The sequence below is a fragment of the Scatophagus argus genome, chromosome 19 (assembly GCF_020382885.2).
Source record: "Scatophagus argus isolate fScaArg1 chromosome 19, fScaArg1.pri, whole genome shotgun sequence".
Classification (NCBI taxonomy): Eukaryota; Metazoa; Chordata; class Actinopteri; family Scatophagidae; genus Scatophagus; species Scatophagus argus.
Window position 1 is genome coordinate 17709194 of NC_058511.1, and position 23382 is coordinate 17732575.

The following is a 23382-nucleotide window of genomic DNA, read 5'->3' on the forward strand; positions in this document are numbered from 1 at the left end:
GATATTAAAAAAGTAAAATAATTAAAAGGACAGGGTGACATTTGTATTTGTATTGGAGGGGAAAACAAGCACTGCTGGAACATACTGTGGTGACTAACACAAAACTGATGACGACAATGTTCCTTTCAAATGCCAAATATTGCTCTCTTGCCCTCTCTGCTCTTCTTCTCACTTACTCATCATTCTCTTGATCTCCATCCATATCTGTCACTTTTCTGTCTCTGTCTCCCACCTGCTGACATTCATCTCACCTGCACCCGTATTCTCCTGCATTCTGTCACTTTTTTAACTTCCCAGGCTATCCTCACATACATCTTACTCCTGCTCTTCCACCTCCTGCATGCAGTTCCTCCTCTCTCAGATCACAGTGCATGCTTCGGCCGCCCCCACAGTCTGACACAAGTTGCAACTACTCAGCTCCCGTGCCACCACGGGTGCCCTGTGACACCAGAAGGAGGGGCTGGTATGGCGTGAAAGCTGATCGAGGGGGAGGGAGAGGGTCTGCAGAAGGCACTGACTGCATGGCACTGCAAACATTAGGCTAACCACAGAGTCGCCGGGCAGCTGCCCACTGACCGTCAATCACGTGATTCACTGCAGCCCACATGGCGAAACACGAGCGTAGGCGGCGTGTGTGTCTGTTTGTGCATGTTGTATACGGATGACATGCCCTGTAGCCTGCGGGGGCAGATGAGTGCAGTGGAGACTGAACGAGAGAGAGGGGTTGTGATGGCAGCACGCAGGATCTCTTTTGTTGTCAGACAGAAGAGAAAGGGAGGTATTTGCTCTCTGCAACATCACATGCCTCCATCCGCTTATTCATCAGCTCTAAGTAATGCACTTTTTTATCTCACAGTGAACAGAGAGCACTATGCACCAGCATCCCTGCTTCAGTAGCATTTGAAGCCACTCTAGCCAGACGTTAGACACACACAGTCAGACAGAAATACTGATGCACTCTGATCTGAGCAATGGGCCAAACTCAACTGAATCATTCCCTCATTATCTGGGGATATTGAATCCAAAGGAAGAGGGGGAGGGGCAGGAAGGAATAAATATGGCGTAGCAGAGCAATAGAGAAGCAGAGAGACAAAGAGATGATGCATAGGGAAGTGCGTGTAGGTGAAAGAATGTGTGCAATACAGCACACAGAAGCACATTTCGAGTTCTCCATGTGAAGATGTCGAAGAAGATGTTGTGAATGAATATAAGCATAAAGCAAGCAAGTCATAAGTAGTTTGCATGGTCCTGGTAGCATCTGGTGTAATGCCTGCTTAATGGAGCAAGGTGTGATGAACAGTTGAGAATTGCACCACTACCCAGAGAATACTACCACTACCCAACCACATGGTGAATCACCTCCATGATGCTGTCCACCCATTGCTCTCAAGGGACCAACTCAAGCTGAGTCACAATTGTTCGGATAATATTGGAATCACATGAAAGATACGACTGCTTCCTTTGTCTCCTTAAAGCTGCATTAATATTATCCAAGTACATACAGAGGGGCAAGGCTCATTCATAGTGATGAACTAACAGAGAATTAAAACCTGACTCTTTATATTTGTTTTCTTCACACCTGTCATCAACTTTGTTTCCAGCTATGTGAACAGTTATTTTCAGACAAAAGGTTAGTTGACAGACAAAAGTCAGGGATTAGCAGATGAACACAGATATTTTCAGTCAGACTTTTACTTGGGACAAACACCTTCACTTTCAGCCAATAAGCTCAGATAAACCAGATGTGGACTACCTGACAAGGAACAAACGGCAGAGAAATAAAGTTAGCAACTAGCCTCCCCTAAGGAGTTTGATTCGTCAGGGAGACAGAAATATGACTCCAAATGAAAGCAACTATTTGTCAAACAAGATGTAGTAGTAACCTGTCTATGCAGCCCCTACGTGGCTTTAATTTTAGATGTACAGTGTGCATTTAATTGCATACATAATTTACTTTGTCATGTCATATCTTCTTTGTCAAGTGTTACTTTATAAATGTTTAACCTTACAGTTTTTACTGTTTCCTGAGTGTCTTCTATCTTTTGGACTTCCCATAAAAACATTAGGGAAAATAGTGTTGTCGTGATTCAAGTAGATGTAGACGCTAGTGCAGCAACAGAAGCCTGTTTCATTATTTTTACAGAGCAGACAATGCATCTAATTAAAGCATTTAGCTGACACATGAATATTAACATTAAACTAGGGTGGACAAAAGCTGTATATTAGATTTACTCTCTTTATAATCACATTGGGTTTGTCATATTTGTTCATATTGCATAATGAATATTGAGGGTCAGACGGGATTAGCGGAGTCCTGCTCTGCATCCACATGCAGAGCAAACATCTTCTTCCACCCTCCAACTTTGTATGGATTAAACCACCAGCGGGGAAGCAAAATACAAACAACTGGGCCTAACGTGTACAGTATTTTTATAGTTTAAACAATCATGCATTTGCAGAATAAATAATTAATTACCAAGAAAATACTGATGCAACTACTAGCTCTGTGGATAAAGTTTCAATGACCACTTCACAGTGTCTCGAGGAACCTTTCCCAGATGAGCCTGTTCCAAGTAAAGTAACACAGATACAAGCAAGTTACTTTAGAGCGGCAAATGTGTTAACAGTGTTTAAAGGACACCACCTATAAAACCAAGGATGATGAACCTGTTGCAGCACTGACCTAAATGCACACTTATGTTTCATGCTTTGTGCTGTACTGAGTTCTGTGGCTGTCAAAAACTGCAATTCAACAAATCCTTCCATCTCTCAAAAGCAGAAATACACAAACGGCTTTGAATACATAGGAACACCATAGGAATGAGAGTTTTCATTACCTGGTGAATGCTGGGGTTCTTTTTCATTCCTGCCGAACACCAAGCGGACCATGAATTTGTTCATCAATTCTTTGATTATACAAATAAGTAGAGTAAGGCAGTTCTTATCTTTGTTTGAAAAGCCCTTTCTATTGTGCATTATTATGACACTTTTTGTGCTTAATTATACAGTGAGACTGAAACCAAACAATTCCTGGGACAAAAAAACAGCTAGGATGTTAATTATCACAGGCACATTTGAGCGAAGTTAAAGCTCAGAATATGTGAACTAATTATTCATGGCTTTGGGTAACAGCACAGACACGGCAGGGCCAGTGGTGGAAATGTGTGAAAGAGGGAAAGACAAAGTGTCATCGCAGTTGGATGGACCAGGGAAAGCCTTTGTCAACGTGGCGATGGAACAGCAGCCTGAGCGTTTTAACAGAAACATAAAACAATGCAGACAAGGTGACTTTCACTCAGCTATCACCCAAATGCGGCTACTCATGTGTGTGTGTGTGTGTGCCTCAAAAGAAGTAAGAGAGTGTATGGTAGTCAGATGGAAGCAAACTAAATGAAAGGAAGGTGCTCAACTGAGTTTGGCAGAACATCACTGAACTTACTGACACTTAGCAAATTTGAGAATACTGTGATGGAGAGGAAACACAGCCAGGACGAGCATGAGCCTCAGACACGGTCGCATCTTTGTGTTCCTGTAGTACAACTTCAAAATATGAGAAGAACGGTGTCGAGATGTCACGCAAATAAACTATGAAGTTCTGGAGCGATTCCATCTGCTGGTTGAAAATTAACTTTCTGAATGTGTAAAGACAACATCTACAAGGGAGAAAGCTTTTCATAAAATGTTATTATTAAGATAAAGTAGGCATGTGCAAGTAAATTAACTAAAATCAACACAATATACAATACTGCTTTGACTTGGAAATAATTTAAAAAAAGGCACAGCAGTCAACTATTAAAATATACCGCATAGTGCTTTTCAACAAGTGTAAAGGGTTTTATGTTTTGACTTTTGACCAACACACTTTGGAATATAAATCCTGTTTGAAGAGGTATAATGTTAGGGGTCAGTAAGTGAACGTATCATTGATTAACGCTGTGTCAGTCAACACTGATTCTGACTTCAGTAGTACATTCAGTCGGTTGCCTGTTGAACTTGTAATATTTAGTTTAGTGCAAAACTCGTCCTATTCAAACACTGTTCATAAGGTTTTTAACATCATTATTGTTTGCAGAGTTATCACTTCATGAACATGTCTGTAGCTTTAAGATTGAACAGTGATGTAAAATGTATCATAGTGTTGTTCTGTCAGCTGTTGTTTCGTGTGCTCCCACCAATTATACGAAAGAGAAATGAAAAATCATACTTACTTACTTACGACTTTGGGTAAAATGGTATCAACAATGTGTTGATTTTCTGCGAGTGTCATTTTATCAGGTGAAGTGGTAAGAAGAAGGAGGTGTTCAAAGTACAGCTGCAGTCAACTTTATGTGTCTGGTCCAAGCTACTGATAAAACAGAGGTTGTATCTCTGACCGACATCTGATCCATGTTCAAAACTACCATCGGTTTTTCTTCACGGGATAAAAACATGGAGGGCCTATTAATGTTCACAGTGTTGGATTTCCCCATTTCATATGATCTATCTGTTGTGAGTACACAGGAGCTGCATGGCATGGTTGCAATAGCAGAACAATATTAATGTAGGTTTTAGATACAGATACAAACACATCCTTGTGATTAGCGTGGCTGCAGATGACTGCTGTTTATGTTTTCAGCTTGCAGTGAAAGTGCCTAACATAACTATCTGCAATAACAGAAAGCCATTAAAACTCATTTCTGGCAGCATTCCAATCATCTGAGGCATGTTAATCCTTCCCTTTGAAGCTGCAATGGACCTGTCAAGGTCCACAGTCTAAGTTGTAGGAGTTTTCTAAATGCAGGCAGATACAGCATAGATGTCCTCATGTATGGTCAACCCATATGTCAGCAGCTAGATAAAATCACTGATCTGCAGCCCCTCCACAAAGACACATAAAAATAAAAACATAATGCTGTGTCTGAAAGTGCTACTAAACTGGAGAGATCAATGTGGACCGTTTTTATTGAAAGCTCTGAAGAGCCACCACTCCTCTCTCCATTACTCGGTGCAGAATAACTCATGGTGAACAAAATGTAAATAACTGGCCACTAAATGTATTTTTTGGGCTCTGCTTACAGGCTCGAAGATCCAGCAAACACATTATAAATGTCCCAGAACAACAACGCTTTTTTGTATTTCATCATAGGCAAACACTTCTTTCAGACTCCTGCCCCATAGGGAGGCTTTTTAGCGGCATGCTCAAGCTGATGCTGCAAATTACATGTGACAGAAGCAATTTTGGGATATTTTCTCACACATAAACTGCAGTAAGTGTTATGAATTAGATTAAGCAAGGCAATATTGAAAGTCGGATACTTTCTCTGCCGGCTCAGCAACTTTAATTGATAATGCAATTTTATTTTCTTCTCCTTTCCCTTCCCTCCAGATGCTGATTATTATTTTTGTCCATTTCTAAAACAGCTGCATTAGCAAAGCATGTGCATGTGACTGCAAATTCATACATGGCAACAACAAGTCTGAAACAATAAAAAATGATAATGCAGATAGAATACTGAGAATGAAATACCCACATACTCTACTAATCATGCAACTGTTTCTGTTTCTGTATTCATTTCAGTCCCTCCTACCTCTCTGAGGCAGCCCATGAAATTGTTGCTAACTGGAGATCCAGGCAGGTCCGCAGTGCTGGGGCTCCCACCCACGTAGAAAAAATCATCAGAGCCCAGCATGGTGTAATCTTCCTGGGTGTAGCCAGTAGTGGTGAGAATCCCATCAACGGAGATGGTCACCTGTTAAGGGGTAACACATAGCCAAAGCCAAGCCATTACACTCTGGGATTCGATCGCGTGCTGTGTAGAAAACATACGTCATTCCTTGGTCTGCATTCGAAATCAGCAGTTTGACATTTTCTTAAGGTTCCACACTGTAGGTTGCTTTCTCATTTAACCTTTTTCTTTTCCAGAATCATTTGGTACCTTGAAGCGATTGTTTTAGACCAGACAGCGTTTGGATTTTGTTAATGGAATTTTTGCCATAGGATTCACAGGACAGGTAAAGAAAATATGGCAGAGGCATATTTTCTTTATCTTTGATGGGGGTAAGAGAATGGATCCTGGGTTTGGTTCTGAAACTTCAGGTTGGGAGGGGGGTTAGTACAATGTTCAAACCAAGGACAAATTGATTTCACTTGTCTTAGGTTTCGGGATTTATCTGCTAACTGCAGACACACACATATACAGTACACATAACGTGAGCACACGCACACTCACGCACACACACACAAATAGGTGCACTCACACACGCAAACCCTTTCACTCGCATACATTCACTGCCCCACCATCACTCTCACATTCACCCCTCTCTTGCAGACATCTACATTGATATAATCCACGCACATGCAAAACAAAGGGAGGCTTTTCACACGACATCAATGTGCAAACCAAGGTCATCACTGTTAGAAGGTAAATTAAACACACTTAATTAGACATGTAAGGGAGTAAGTGGATCAATGGTGCCATACAAAGCTGGAGCAGGCCACACAGGGTGCAGAGGCTCATGCACAATCAAGACCAGAGCCCATACTCAAATACACTCTCAGAATAGCTGATGCTGATCTCTGATCAGGTTTAGCTCAGGTGTCATAGTTATATTTTCAATGTCACTGGACCAGACCGATAATCCTCGATCAGTACGCTTATTCTTAGAAATGTTATGCATATGGGCCCAGGGGAAAGGGTGATCAAGGTTAGCCAAAACACACTCACACCACTTTGACCAGCATGCCACAAAAACACACAAGGGGAGGGCAGAATGAGTGATACAGTGATAGGTGGGAGGTGAGTGGGTGAATTAGAGTGTTAGTGGTTATTTTTGGTGACAGGGTTGAGGTTCTATGAGTTTGGATGATGAGAAGTCAATGCGGTGTGGGCATGCCATGCGCCATAGTGAGTTGAAAACAACTGTCAGAGCTCCCGCAATGAAGGTTAAGGGTTGCCACTTTTTGGTAGTTTCTCTTTTAGGGCTCGGTGTCGAGGTCACCATCTTTGGGATTGTGGTAAGCTTCTGTCAGTTCTGGACGACAGTCCTCACAAAAAATGGGGACTCTTGTGTGAAAAAAAATAAAATAAAAAGTACATAGCCCTGACAAAGGCAAAAGAGTCAATTTTTTTTCTTTTTTTTACTTGTTGGTAATCTGCAGTAATGTGGAAGAAACAAAGAGAAAAAAGTAAAAGCCAAAGTGAAAAAGAAAACAGGATGGGGGATTGTGGGGTAAAGAAGGAGGTTGTTGGCAGGTCAGGGAGGAAATTGAGAAGCGAAGAAAGAATTGCCTGGTAATACAAACCCATCTCCTCATTTTTTGATAAGAGTGTCTAGGATGGAACTCAAAGAGAACGAGTAAAAGAAGAGAGGGGGAGGGGACACACGGCAAACCCAAAAAAAAGACAATAAGAATGATATCTACCAGACAATGTAGTTTGTTTACCATAGCGTGTCCAATGCCTGATTGCTTTCCAGAAAAAGGGGAAGAAAGGAAGTCAAAAGAATAGTGAACAAAAAAGGTTGTTAATAAGGATGGACAGAAACCAAAAACCAAAAGCAACGATGAAGAATTAGGATGTTAGTTAGTACATTAGTTGGTTAGATATTGGTTAGTAGTAAAAAATGACTTTTATCATGGATGAGTTAGTGTTGCAGTGAAAAAACACTACATGATTTGTCAGAGATTTGCTGCAGTAATAAAGTGCCATCTTGCCATCCTAGCCAAATTTTCTACACCAGATTCCTGCAAGAAAAAAACAAAAACAAAGAGAAGTGCTGTAAGATGAGAGACTTTCCAGATAAAAATTTGTGTAGGATGGCTTAAACCCCAACAAAACTTGTAGCATGTAGCGTTTTTTCCACCACTATCTAACAAAGTGTGCCTTTCAAAGAGGAACGAAAATGATTGAGAAAGAAAGACAGATCTGTAAAAGAGAAATAAAGAAGAGAGAAGGCAAGCAGCCCTTGTTCCTTAGCTTCTAACCCCCTAAACTGTGTGTTATCCTGTTGGGATTTTGAGCTGTAACTATTTACTAACCTGTGGGGCGAAAGCTTACTGTCAGCAAGGGTCAGGAAATCGGCACTTACTTGTTGTGCTGCACTGAGAGCAACACTAAATGTTGTCTCACCTGTCTGCAGACAAACTAAAGGTCAACCAGGACAATGAACAACTCCACACTTTGCTAGCACTACCTTAAGGTCTCATTATTTTGTTAGTCGCTTTGCACGGACTCCTGCAGACAGTACTCATTCACCCTAGCTCTGACACAAGCTCATTCTACACCACTTTAGGATAAACAATATCTGTCAACTAGCAAATTCTGCTTATGCACAACAGATGCACGCCTTTGATGGAAATGTATTTCTATCTTTAAAAAGCTGAGCTATATTAAGCTACATTAATGGCTGGCTCAAAGGCAAATGCTCTCTGCTTGGCTTTAAAGTCAAAGTCTATAATATACACAAGCATAAATAACAGTTTCTGAAAGCAAGGAGATAGCAACAGCACTTGACGGAAGTGTCAGGTTAGGGGAGTGTGAAGAAAAGAGAATAATCAGATAAATTTAATTTGAGGACAGAGGAAACTCAAGTTCAGTAAGGAAAATACCTATGGTACATTGACTAAACTATGGTTCACATGCAAAAGAACTGCTCAGCCCTGTGTCTTTCTTTAACTGTTCACTGAGTAGAAAGGAAATGAAACAATGTGATTAAATTAAAAAGAATTCATGTAACCATAAAGAGAACAAAAGTACAATGACATTTCTCTCAGTAATGTCTCTGAACTGTGGCGATGGAATGACAACCAATCAGAACAAGGTGACATTTTTAACGCCAGCTCTCTCTCTCTCTCTCTCTCTCTCTCTCTCTCTCTCTCTCTCTCTCAAAGCTCTTGAAAGCAGCTAATCTAAAGCAAAGAAAAAAAAATCCACCTGTCACCAAACTTCGTCCATCACTGCTACCCCCGATTACCTGTCTCAGGTTGCGTGTCACTTTGATGTCGTGCCAGGCGTTGTCATTGAATTTTCCATTGACTGGTTCGACGATGGCCTCAAAGGCCCCGGAACCCAGATTGATGACTAGGGAAACGGCCCCATCTTTTAGAGCCAGGTTGACATAGTCGGCGGACTTCCCCGTGTGGAGGAGGAGGCCGTTGCGCTGCCAGGTCTTGAAGGAGAGCGTGATTTCGTCGCTGCTGCTCTGGATGGGGTTCTGCGACAAGTCGTAGCAGAAGTACTCTGATCCACGGAAGGTGGCCACGTTCTCCTCCCTCGCTGAAACAAGAGAGAGGAAACAAAATGTTGCATTTAGTAGACATATAATACATTTCCAGCACTGACGTTTCTCACTGTGATTCACCATGTTTTTCCTGATGTATTTCATGCGCCATGACGACCTCAGACAGTCATTATCACGCTCACCCTCACACTTAGTGTAGAATGTTTAGTACATGAATCAAGCGTAGCAATCATGAAGCGGGTTCAGTGAATATGAGAACTACAGTTTGCTGTAGAGAAGGTTACATCAAGTAAAAACACACACATAGACACACACACACACATACACACAATGCACTGCTCGCTATAATTACAGCTATGATAATCCCATCATTCAGTTCAGATCATAAAATCCTATCTGTACGACTGTGGGTTTAGGTTTCACATACAGCCTCTAGACAGACAGACTACTCATGATGGAACACTATTCCCCGCTAATGGTGTGCATAAATCAAACTTGGCCTGATTTTACAGTTTTATATCACTCCGCTGTTGCAAAGTGACTTCCTGAGCCCATTTTTTAGATCGACACGGAGAGAAAGGTGAGACGGGGGCGGGGGGTGGGTGCTCAAGGATGTATGGAAAGAAAGAGAGCAAAAATAAAATAGCTGCACTGAGGGGAAAGCGAAGACACTTGAAGGAAGAAAGAGTGGATCAGAGGAGTAGTGTTTCCTTATGATCTCTGATGAAATAACGGACACTTAAAAGGTGGTTTGACACACCATGATCACCTTAGGGTCCAGGTGAATTTATTAGAGGCAAGGTCAGACTGATAGTCAATTATTTATACAGTGTGTTACGCTGGATATGGCACCACTGACTCAAGGGTAGGGCTACAAGAATCCTCCTCCTAGGACACACTGTTCAAGGCAGAAGCCTTTCAGATATTGTAATCTTCAGAAAGATTCCCACTGACATAACAATCCCTTTAACTGTTGGCACATGGTAACAGTAACCATGTCATTACCTGCCAACAATACCTTTTTCAACGTGTCATTTCATTTCCTCTGTGTCCTGCATTTTCTTTTGTGCACTCACAGAGAAGTCACAAGGGCCACAAGTGAAAGGAGAAAAAGCATCCATAAAAAGAGAGAAGACAGACGAGAGCAATGAGAAAGAAAAGCATGCAGGCTGCAGGCTGTAAAGCTCCAGTTTGTTGTTTGGGATCAGGCTATATGTAAACATGAGGGAGCAGTGTTGTGGAGCTGGCAGAAAGATACAGAAGAAGGAGGGGAAATGAGAATAAGAATATTGAGGGAGAAACAAAGGCAAAGTGGAGTGGGACTGTGGGATGATGGGGTGCTGATTCCGGTCATGGAGAAATTCTCCCGTCGGCGCCAAACTTGGAGACAAGAGGAAATAGTATGGAAGGCAACAAAGGCCCTGTGAAAGCCCTCATCCATGTGCCAGGGGAATAAATAGAAGCCCATTATTACCACTGAGACAGCACAGCACAGAAAGGCAGCAGAAAGTACATTGGAGAATCAAAAAAACCCCTTCATCTCCAGTTATTTAGTGCATCTAATCTAAGAAACTGCATGGGTATTCACAGTCACCGGATTGTGTATTCAATATCCTAGTACATCAAACGCAAAATGATAGCATCCGTCCCATCATTGTTGCCAATATGATTTTCTTTGTAGATGACACACACACATACACACATGTATGTGTGTGTGTATATATGTAGACAGGTTATATTAGAATGAACATTGGAATCTCTAGCTGCTTGCTCCAATTGGCTGAGTATGGGACAAAACTGAAACAGTTGGCTCTACTATCATGTTCTGAAGAAATTTTTGACTCAATACTGACACTTGTGGGTCCTCTGTCACATTTTGCCTGAAGGGCCCTTGCATATGCCTGATGGCAACTAACAGTCAAATATGGGCAGAAGGACGACTAAGACTGATTTTGGTTTATAAATGTAATGTTTTACTGTTTAATTTTACTGTTGGCAAGCAGTAATACAAATGACATCTGTAAAGTCATTTATACGTGCTTCGTGAGCAAACACCCTCTGATACAACATCGCTTATGTGGTGAACAACGTTGATAAAGGTGAGTCAGGATCATGATTAAAAAATGACCCTCTGTCTATACGTCTTGGTCTAAACTCTCGCTGTAGGCATGCAGCGTGGTAATCCCTCAGATCCACTCCAGACACCTGATCCTGTGAACTCTCACCTGACCCAAAGTACAAAGGTTATTGTCATGGCAGCTCCCCTCAAATATCCACCATACTCTTTGGGCTGTCTATCACAGGATAAGACAGGCTTATAGCTTATAACCAGGTCACATCACGAAAGGTGTCCATAGATACTATTAGCACCATCATTGGGTCAACATAATATGCGAAATAGTTTTGTTCATGACCAAATATTGACAAATTCAATGACATTTCATCGGCCTCAGCTCTACTTTGGTTTTAGTGCTCAATGTTCAGCTAATGCTAAGTGAAGATGGCAAATGGATACCTGCTAAACATCAGTTAGTTAGAATGTGGCTCAAACCACTACTGTTCTTAAGTCCTAGCCTCACTGAGCCTCTTCTTGCTCTGAAAAGGCTCTGTCTTTCCACAGTGTTAATGTTAATTACAAACTGAAAGTATAACAAGAAGTGTGAGAGATTGTTCTTTTTTAATAAGGGGCCATAAAAATAATTGCACTTTTGAGTAGCTAAAAACAAAAAAAGATTCGGTTTTCTCAGAAAATCGATGAAGCCTTGTAACACTGTACTCAGCTTTCCTCATCCCTGCATAACTAGAAATATTATCCAATATTATGTATCATTATTTATTGCATATTATATTTTGCCATTAAATACTAACGCTAAAGTAAAAGGATACCAGTCTATGGTATGTTTGCCTCCCATATGTGTATTAATTATAATGATGTAATTAAAAAGTTGCAGCTGTAAAGACTATCAATATAACATTGTTGCTATGAATAATAGAGAGAGCAAATTGATATAATGTATTATTTGTGTACCTCAGCAATATTAAACCTGTGGTAAGTGTATACGGATCCATAAAAACTAGGGGAAATGTATTGCCTGTTGAGACATGTTCTGCACAGATCTGTGGCTTTCAAATCGATCATATAGCAGGGTCATTTTCCCTTATTTTCGCCATAGTCATCAATATTCCATTTGCGTGCCGCCAAGCCCATGCACTGGGGGCTGGGTTTTGATTTCAAAATCCACTGGAAGCAATTAGCTCCTTCATTACCATCTCCCATTCTCTTCCGCTTGCCCTCAGCATGCACACCCATGCTGCCCGAGCTCGCTCTTCAGCCTGACCTCAAGGGCCTTTGAGCCGAGAGTGCTGTCGTCTTACAGAACTCCTGCCCGCAACCTTCAACCTGCTTAAGATCACCACAGGACATAAGACTGTTCTTAATCACAGGAGGAAAGGGGGCAAAGTAATAATACACGTAACAGGAAATCAGATGAGTTTAATGATAGGATGAGACACTGGAGGCATTGTGATTATTATGGCAATATATCGACTTTACAGCGATAAAGCTGCCAAGCCCATAAGCCTCACTGCACACATATGCTAGCTAGGGAACTAACACTGGTGCTAGTCCCAAGAAGACTTCTCTCTTTTGAAGTGAACTGTCCTGACATGAAACACATCAAATGCATGTTTGCACTACATTTGCAGATAAACAAGCCTGATGTTCCAGACCTAAACATAGAAAGCTAAGTTCCGCCTTTAGCTATTGTTGTTTTTGTGACGCCCTCGGGAAGCAGAGTCATTCAAGGTCATGATGTCATCTCACACAATGCTTTTAAGAAAAATCTGAAATTTCTTTTTCATATGTTTTTCTTTCATCCCAAAAATGTGAGAAATAAGCATCACTTGCTAATAGCAGTTAAAGCAGCATGGTTAGCCTGATGCAGCCAAATATGAATAGTCCTTCCCGACATGCGGTTACCTCTAACCATGCAACTGTGTGGCTTAAAGCTCAATGGAGAGACACCACATGTCCAAATAAATTTGGAGCATCATGGGTGATGTCTCTCTTCAAAGGCAAGGCTACACAGTCAGACAGGCTCATGTTGGAGGGAGATTTTGATAGAATATATTGTATGCTAATATCAAACTGTCCATTTACTATGAATGCACTCCCAGTTAAATTCAATCCAAGATTCAGAAGTACACACATTAATGCCCAGGAAGGTGTGTATACAATGTTTCTGAGGGTTTTATGCTTCAATCAAAAACTATATACAACCTTACAAGTGCTTAATGTGTCCTCTCTGTGACAATTTTCATGATGTCACATGGCATATCTAAGAGGTTGAAGTGAATTGTCACTCTGACGCTTCTCTTCTCATCTCTTGTTTCATGTAACCTTGTGAAGCCGTGGAAGATGACCTGTTTGAGAGTGCCACTGATGTCTGCAAGCACAGGCTGAGGGAAGAGTGACAAAGACAGAGACAAAGGAAGAGATAAACATAAACAGAAGTGACACGGAAGGATGCAAAAGAGTCTAGAACAAAAGGAAGCATGGAGATGGATGCAGAGACAGGGAGGGAGAAAGAGAGAGAGAGAGGAAAGGGACAGGAGAGACGGAGAGGCGGTGGGAGCCAAGACAGGAGAATGAGAAAGGCAGATGGAGGAAGGAGAGACACTCCCAATGGCTCTCCAGAGAAACGAGGTGACACTGTGTGTTAAGGCTAACAGTGAAGAGCTGTCCCTTGTGACTCCAGCATTGATAAACCTTATTACTGCACCTGATAACACAGCACACCCACCAAATCGCACTCTCTTTTTACAACTTCGACTTCCCGAAAGTATACCGACACAATCATAAGTCCAACTACTTATCACAGACATTTTTTTTTTTTTTTTTGCAAATTCTTAGATGAAAGGCTTTTTAAATTAACAATTGTGATTTCAACGCTTCTTCAAAGACCCTCTGAAAAAACATTACATTTAGAGTTCAGAAACCATCATTACTTATAGTATATTCTCCTTTATTGCAATATTTAAAAGTATATAAATAAAATGAACTGTTCTCATCTTCAAAATGTGCAAGCAATAGAAAACTGCAGCAGAGAAAAATTTAGGGATATTTGAGGAATGAAGCATCTTGACTGTGACAGAGTATGACTCATTTTGGTAGACAGACTAGTGCTGCACATGGAGGGGAAGTAGGGTGTTCAGCTCATGAGACACAGTCTACAACCCTGATTATCCTCAGTGGACTGGTAATTTTATTAATACACCTGCAGAGAGAGCAGGTCACTACGTTGACTTTGTGTCTCAGTCCAGTTATTGCCTGATGATGTGTGCAGGCTAAACCCAGTGAACTTGTTGAAGAGACTCAGTGGAAAACAGGATCATGTCAATGTGTTGAGCTACTCAGTTTGTGCAGCTGTCTGTTATGTCAACACTTTAGCCCTCAGTGAAATATTTTAACAACTTCTGGTTTCCTGTGAAATTTTGGTACACATTTTCATCACCCTCAGAAAATGAATGCCAACCATGCCAAATTAACGAGGACATAATTTCCATTCATCAAACTCTTTCATTCTCAGCGAGAGGCTGTGTAAATTATGTGGTGGATTTCTGTGGAATCTGCAAAGGATAATCACCTTAGAGAATGAATTCTAATAAATTCGTTGACCTCTTTGTCCTTTCCTTTAGTGGTACCTTCTGATCACACTGTCAGCGATGTACACAAGGCATCTAAAATATACAGGGTGAATTAAAAATACAGTACGATAATAGGCCACACAAAAGCAAAATATGGCCCACAGTGTCCTCAGAGAAAAATAAATCAATGCCCAAAATAATCAATAAAAGGGTGTATTTGAATGTTTAATATGCCAAGAGAGTCTTGCAATGTTCAAGGAATACAACAACAAACTGTTTTCAATGTTAAAAATTAGGCAGAATATTTTTACAAAGCAGACCATCCAGGAATTCAGCGCCATGCGTCTTGTGTTTTAATTCAGTTGCCCAATTCGTGACCCTGAGTTAAGTCAGTATGGTCCTCTGGAAATAAAAACTGTTGCCCACCCCTGTGATAGGCCCAGATGTATGTATTTTGGTCAGCGTTCTTTAAGAACTATTTTAAGTTAGTGGATCTCCCTCAGCTTTTCATGCTCACGAGTAGAGGAACCCTCATTAAGAGGGTACCATATTTACTATTTTCTAAAACATGCCCTAAATTGCTTAAAGCTGCAGTACTCATTTTGCATATAGCATGTAGCAGTCAAATAGCCTGACTTCACTAACCAGAGCATGAATGTTGGACTTGCCGATCTTGCATTATACCTGGATAATGCAACATGTATGATTTCACCTGAGGTATCCGGTGAAGACTTGCATTTGTTGGCTCATTGAACATGTAACTCTTCATAAAATTGTAAAAATTGTGCAAAGTCACTGCCTCTAGTGGTTTGTGAATGCTCAATGAAAGAAACCTGAAGCATTTTCCTCTGTTTTGGTATTTCACCTTTGTACCTCATGAAAATAATCGGAAGCTAATTGGAAAACTTTGTACAGGTAAATGTCCTTTTCAAATGTATCTGCATTAATGGGTACATGACCTGAGGTTCCCTTCTGGCTACTGGCTGTGACAAGTTTGTCACTGTCACCTTCTCTGTGTTTTTCAGTATTCAGTGTGTGTGTGTGAGAGAGAGAGAGAGTGTGCGTGTGTGTCACTGAATCGCCTTATTGGCTGCTGATGGTTGAGTCTCCATGGAGTGAGTGATGAGGTTGGGAGTGACAACAGGGGGGATGGGTGGGATGGTGTGAATAACGGGAGTGAACGATGGAGGAATGGAGGGTATCTGAAGAATGGGGGCAGGCGCCTGAGGTCCAATCCCATCAACTGAGGCAATTGTGCGGAGCGAATACTGCAGTGAGAAGGTGGGGGCTGAGGATGAGTTTGCAAAGAAGCAAGCTGGAGTAAGACAGAGATGTGGTGACTGAACTCCTATTACTAATACAGGACAATTAAGAGTGGAAGGGATGTTTGGAAAAAGGGAAGGGTGGACATGTCAGACTAGACTTTTGATGATCTTCTCAGTACAACTTAAGAGAACTTATGAAGATCCTTTACATTTTTATCTCTGCCATAAGCATTCCATAAATTTTTGGAGCAATTTCCCTTCTGTCTAGGCAGCCACAGGTTTACATTTATTCCAGTATGGTGGGGAATATTTGTTATTCTTCAGGATGAAAACAGGATTAGAAATACATTAAAACTAACATTTGAAAATGTCATGTATGCCAAAATGTATGACATTTCAACAATATGAATGCAGCTGCAGAATCATACACTTATAAACTCTGATTCCCTTTTTTTATTTTTTACTTTTTTTGAAAAAAAAGTAACAAAAGCTGTCTAAAAATAACAGACATTATTGACAAAAGACTACAAAAATAAATCAATATCAGGTGCCAAAATAAAAGCTGCTAGACATGCGATGCAGTGCATTTTTGAGGCCAGATTCTTGCCCATAAAATTGCTAGCCTTTCTATTTGTTCTTGTATTCTGCATGAATTTAACATCTGATTAATAAAGGCAGGAGACATTGAAGCACTGAGTGAGTGGGACTGCAGTCTGCATGTATTCTCTAAGTGAAGCAGAGCTCAAGAAGTGCAATTTAGTGATGGGATTTTATGAATGCCAGAAAAAAGAGAATGTAATGCTGAAAAACAGAACAACTGAAAAGACAACCCAAAACATGCTGTAGTTAAATATTCAGTGGTTCTGCTTGTCATATGTCATAAGATATATAGTCTTAAAATGGCTGAAAGGCCGGTGTGCAATAAACAACTAGAATGAGAATAGCAAGAAAAATAATAATCAGAGAAAAGGAAATTGATAAATGTGTGTAATGTAAAAAATATACTACATATGTACTATAAATACCACAGTGTATATTGGCCCTTTTTTCTAGCTAGCCTGATGCAAATTTTTCAGTGTATAGAAAGATGTACATTATGTGACAAGTGTAAGATTTTGGTCACATATGAATAACTCACACTATTTGAGTTATTAAAGTAATTTCTAAATGAAAAAGAAATGAAATGACATACTGTAAATTCTCAAATAGTGGCCATGACTATTATTTACTTCAGGGGTAGTTAGTACAGTCTTGCTATATATTTGAGACAGGCCTTTATTTCAGTTTTCCTTCTGTTCTCCAAGTAAGACATAGCCCTCCAAATCTACCTTTTGTCTCAACAAATTTACTATAATAAATGTATAATTTCCACAGCCCTAATTCTGTCAGCACAGCATGTGTCATGTCAGGCTTTCTCCTAACTGACTGGTGTACTGATGACGTGGTGTTGAACGGTACATTATTCTAAATGTGATTATTCTAAACCATGTGAGATGTCGTACTATGTAACTCCACACCCCTCAATGTATAACGACTGATGATTTAACTTGAAATACTATGTGGAAAAATAGAAGTAATATCACACCACACCATTTTTTAAGAGTACAATCACCATAATACACTTAGTGGACATTTGCCATTTGGTTTGATTAAAAGTCTTCATTCATTGCTCTCATCTGCTGTCACTGGAAATACTACAGAATGTGGGTTAACTATCTTTTATATTTCTCCCTGAACAACATACGACAATGTTTGTATCTTCTCTTTAGGTAGGGAACTTGCCACAAAAAAATGAAATGCTAAATGACTGCGATTACATATTATTTTATTATTTGCATCTCTCTTTAGTAAAATTTATGAGTCAGTCCACAAATTCTAAAGTTCATATTATTCATCAAAATCATTTAGCTTGCTTAGCAACAGTGGATAGATGGCCAAGCAAGATTATTAACATTTAAAACATTAAAAATCCAAAGTCAGAATCCATCAGCACTTCAGTAAAAATAGATCTGAGACACATCCACGAGTGCCTATAAAAGTGCCCACATGCCTATAAAATAAGAATACTGCTCAGCTTCCTGACACAGCCCCAGTTTTTACATTTTCATGACATCAGTGATTCTTTCATTGTCTGTTTTATTTGTCAGTGTGCCTTTATACTGTCACATATTGATTGAATTAGTGTACATTGCAGGCACAGCATTTATGAATCCTTGAATGATCTCCTTTTAAATGTCTGTAACTGTGGATTACAATATTATGGAGTCATCTGCGGTCTGAATTATTTCCGTCTGCAATCAAACAGTCCTTGACAGCGTGTCTCCTGAATGCCGACTGTTACATCAGCCTGACAGCTGCCATCCTGGGCCAAAATGGGAAGTGACGGCACTGGGCATTGTATCGGCTTCAAATTCTCCACTATTCTGCAGATAAGTGCCTTGATAGACTTGCATCACTCTGTATCTTGTGATTTATTTGTTTTCATCTGTCTGCCAGACACACTGTATGTTTTGCCATAAAATTTGCATAAACGTTCTGTTTGTTATCAATATCACTTAATTATTTTAAGCTACAGAGAATGTTATTTGTATACTGTGTTGGACGACCTACATAATTAGATGTGAGCACTCACTGAATAGTAAACAACTTGTCAATAATGTGAAGGTTTTGTATGTATGTACAAACATGCATGTGTAACGGTGCATCTTTGTGTGTGTGAGTGTGTGTGTGTGTGTGTGTGTCTACACACTTGCGTGTTCTGCAGTGGTGTTTGTATTCGAGCAGAGGCTTACTCCATGGAACAGGGTTTGCGGGCAGGCAGGGCCTTCCCTGGAGCCTGTCAATCACCCAGAGTGGCGTTGCCTTATTGGCTATTATCTGTCCTGTCAGAAGCCTGGCCGGGCCTCCACCTCACCACATCAGTCTCTGTCAGTTCACATGCTGCCCGTTGATAGAGCCGTGGAGCATGAAGCTGCATGCGACTGTTATCATTAGTTTTGGATGACATATTCTGTTTCAGCCCAAGACTCCATCAACAAATGTCACCTCTCATTCTGAGACATGCTGTAAAAAAATATAATGTGTTTAACGAGAGGGTCATATATGTTAAAGGGCATTTCATGTCATTTTCAAATTCAAGATTATTCCCTACAACTGATGCGTCTAATACTTTATCACATACTTAACTGTTGTGCTTGACATTGCTTCAGTACGCTATATAACTGCTCTACCCGCTGAAGTAGTAGACAGTTTGCTATGCTATATATCTTTAAATGACTGCAAGTGAATAAATTTCACTTTTTCTATTACATATTTAAAGGATACATTGTTAATGGTTCCTCATAGCTTATTCAATTTGGTCATCCTACACATTTGATTTTTTTAGGTAGGGTTGAAGGGGTTGAGTTTCATTACACATTTAATAATTTAAAATGTTTTTGTTTCATTTTATTTCCAGGTATGTTTATTGCTTATCTTAACAAAGATTCTAAATGTGTAATGTGAGAGCCAATATACAGTTCACACTGATAACTGCCGATGTGAAATTATATTAATTTTTTTCAACAATACAGAACATCAAATATGTACTGAAGTCCCCATATGTAGATTAAATGACATACTAAATTCCACTTAAAATAACTGAACAAAATATCCAGTGTACTCAGGTTTGCAAAATTGCTACTGCTAGTGGGACACACATTCAGGGGATTAAAGGAACGTTGGTGACGTAAAGCTACATCAAACAGTGTAATCTTAAACACAATCAGTAATAGTAAAAACTGGGAAAACGTATAGCTAATTTGTTAAACCATGGTTTTAAATTCCAGTACAGAATATGAATTTTGACTTTGTCTAAAATAACCACAACACAAATCTAAGCAGAATCATAAACTAATAAGAGCGGGAGAGAGGCAAAGTCCCTCTCCGGCGATTGAAACAGATTAGCACACATTCCTAGTCGAAGCTGAGGCCATCTAATATTTATTACCTCTATAACTTACTCTCCTGTGTACTGCCTGAACATTTAGCTGCGTGCAGGGAGGCGAGGGGTTAAAAGGGGAACAGCAGTGCCATAAAAGGGACAATGAAATAAACATGACTCACAGTGAAAGAGCCCTTAAAGCCAATATAATCTAGATGGCGGGGAAGAGCAGGTTGCCAACGACAGTTAACGACAAGCACCCCCACCAGGCTTGAACTTAGACCTCCTCTCAACACCCAATGATATTGAGTACTGTTTTAAGATGGAGGTGAACAGCAATTTGGTTACATTACTGTCTACTTAGACACTGTGAAAATCAGTTTATGTTGCACTGAGAGACGTGGGATAAAAGATGACTAAGACACACAGAGTATTCCCCTCTCTTATGATATCATTTTTCAACAGCATGTAAGGACTGAGTACTATAATTATTTCTTGGACAGCAGACAAGCGTCTGGGATCAAGCTGCAGACAACTCAGGGAAACACAGTCAATACAGAGCTTAGCAAAATGAAGAAAAAAACCCACTGCTGTAGCTTTAAATCCAGCTAGAACCAGTTGTAGCCTGTAGCCAAAACAATATGTGACTCTCACTCTGCGCGTGTAACATTGTGCGTGTGTGTTAGAGTGCGTGCAGGCATTTGCAACGGAGTGCTCCTTCAAGAGATAAGGGTAACGATGGATTACTCTCACCTTTCTCCAGTTTTCTTGTTTTAACCTTTAACTGCAGGGCTGACTGCAAACTTTACTCACAAACAAACAAGGTAAGAAACGGGTGTCTGTCGGTACACAGGTGCAAACATGAGAGGATACACACAGACACACATTTAAACATCAGTGGGCGAGCGATAATCTTGGCATATGCTGGCGATAAACAGCCACACTAATCACACAATTCAAACAAGCACACACTCACATGCACGTCCTTCATCACGTGGCAGCAACACAGACGCTAGAGGCCAGGCCACCGTGTGCCTGGGTGCCCCCTCCCCTACTTTTTCACACTGGATGCTGTTCAATCCACCTCTCTCCTTCATTCTGTCTCTCTCATTTCCTTCACCACATATGTTTTCTTGAAAAGTGTACATGCAGCTTCAGGGGATATGGAATGCAGTTAATGCCTCATCCTCGCTGCCTGAGCTTGGCTTGGCTGAACCAAACTCAGCAGCTCCATCATTCCCCAGCCTCCTCGCAGTTTGCTAAAATTAGCAGAGAGTATCCACAGTGGGCACCAACAGACATGTCAGAAGTGTGATGGAATCGTCTGAACCGTCATGTCTCTCTTGTGTGGAGTTAGATTTTTAGTGCATGTATGTAAGCATTTGTGGGGTTTTTCCTGCACACTTTGAATATGTGCATGCCATGTTGCAGTAATATATTACTTATGGCAGTAAAAAAAATAATATCACTTGTTACTAAAAGGATTTCAATTAATATTTTACCACCACAGCACACAGTTATGTCACAGACTGACAGTATTCCATTGAGCCCTCTCAATAATGGTAAAAAATATAAACTATCATAAAAATGATATTGACCAACATAAACCACCATCCAAACCATGTGAACAGTCATATGTCAGACACTAACAAAAGGTAACATTTGCACTTTGGAACATAAAACCACTAACTTAACAAATCAGTCCAGCACTCGGCATGATGGGAAATGTGAAATGGCTCTTCCATTGTATCACGTGTGGTTATACTTCTGCACTTATTTCAGTGAAAGTAACACAAAGGTAGTGTAATCAGTAATGCATTAGTCTACACAGTAGAGACAGTAATACCACAAAGTAAAGAATTACTGTCATAAGAATGAAACCAGTGATATGAATTATATTACATTTTGAAAGGAATTTGCCCAACACTGATGAGATGTATTTTGTGTGGGTGTTTCAAGAAAAACAAATAGCAGCTGCTTTCCAAATTTTGTTTGGCTGCAATCAAATCCGCTGATCCTGTCACTGAGGTAGAATTACTGCCATTGAGGGAAGTGGTATTTACTATTACATGAAGAGAGAGGTCTGCCCACAGCTACAACTATGCCAAGCTTGTTAGAATAGCACAACTGACTGTTTGGCCTTCTGGCGAGTGAAAACTGCAAGAGATTTTCCTTGCAAGCATTTGCATACACATAGATACAACATGCAGATTTATGTTCTGTTTTTGTTTTTTTACTAGAGACATTCTATGACAGTGTATCTCAATATAATGACCCATTACCCTACCTAAGAAGAAGAACATCCCTGAGGTGAAAAACAACACCTGGACTCACACATTCAGAGATGACTGAAATACTCGCACGCAAAATTGAAAAATACGCATAGAAAATCGAGAAGTTACTCAGGTATACACAACCAAGGCTGAGCATACATTCATGCGAGATTATACACACACAGACACACACACGCTGCCAGTCTGCCGTCTAACTTGGAAGTCAATAACATTATCCCCTCTCCATCTCGGCGACGGTTATTAGTCTGGAGAGCCAAACGGCTCTCTTCAATGACACTCTGGAGATGAAGGGATAAATCATCACACTGAATGCATGAGTGTGTGTGGAGGACTGGGAGAGAATAGGGATGAGAATAAAAATCACAGAGAGAGAAAAATATACACTCAGGCGCAGACGTTGACGTAAAAACAGTTAAGTCCAGATGGTATGACTTTTTATGTTTTGTAAAGTACAGATGACGTGAGGAAAAGTCCCTCTGAAAGCAACGGACTGATGATCAGTGTCGTACCCCTGAGTCTCTCTCTCCCTTCCCTCCTTTCCCCCTCTACTCCACTCACTCTCCATCTGTCTCCCTTTTGCTTTATCACATAAAGAAAAGGTGCTTTACTTGGCCTGGTACTCTAAAAGCACCCCCCTTTGTTAGCACCACCCCCTCCCTGCCAGTAACTCCCCTCTCCATTTCACCCTGTTCTCGCTCCGCTGGGACCCTTCAGAACACAAGGAGAGAAGAATAAATGCCCGAAGGCTTTATGCTAGTGAGCACCTCACAGACTTATGTAGCCTACTTCCATTGTGCTACGGACATCACATCAAGAAATTTAGGCTGGCTGTTTGAGTGAGGAATGAGTGCGTGTCGGAATACACCAAAAAAAGGATAGAAACAGTTACTATTGAAAGTGTCGTTACACAAAATATCTACAATTATCATTTCTTGAATTTCTGGATAAAAACAGTTTGTGGCTCACAGTGACCTTTTTAGATTTTGTTTTAGATTGGCATTTTGAGCGATGAGAAAACCGTCTTCAAACTCAAACC

General features: G+C 40.5%; 1 protein-coding gene across 2 annotated transcripts in view; it reads right to left on the reverse strand.

Moving 5' to 3' along the window:
• The window catches only part of LOC124050229 (neurexin-3b), a 279720-nt gene that overhangs the window by 207250 nt on the left and 49088 nt on the right, over nt 1–23382 (reverse strand). For both annotated transcript variants that reach the window (XM_046372542.1, XM_046372543.1), the window contains exons 5-6: nt 8953–9254; nt 5568–5729 (exon numbers count right to left, since the gene is read on the reverse strand). In XM_046372542.1, the coding sequence (XP_046228498.1) occupies nt 5568–5729; nt 8953–9254 (464 nt within the window). The remainder of the gene's footprint in view (nt 1–5567; nt 5730–8952; nt 9255–23382) is intronic.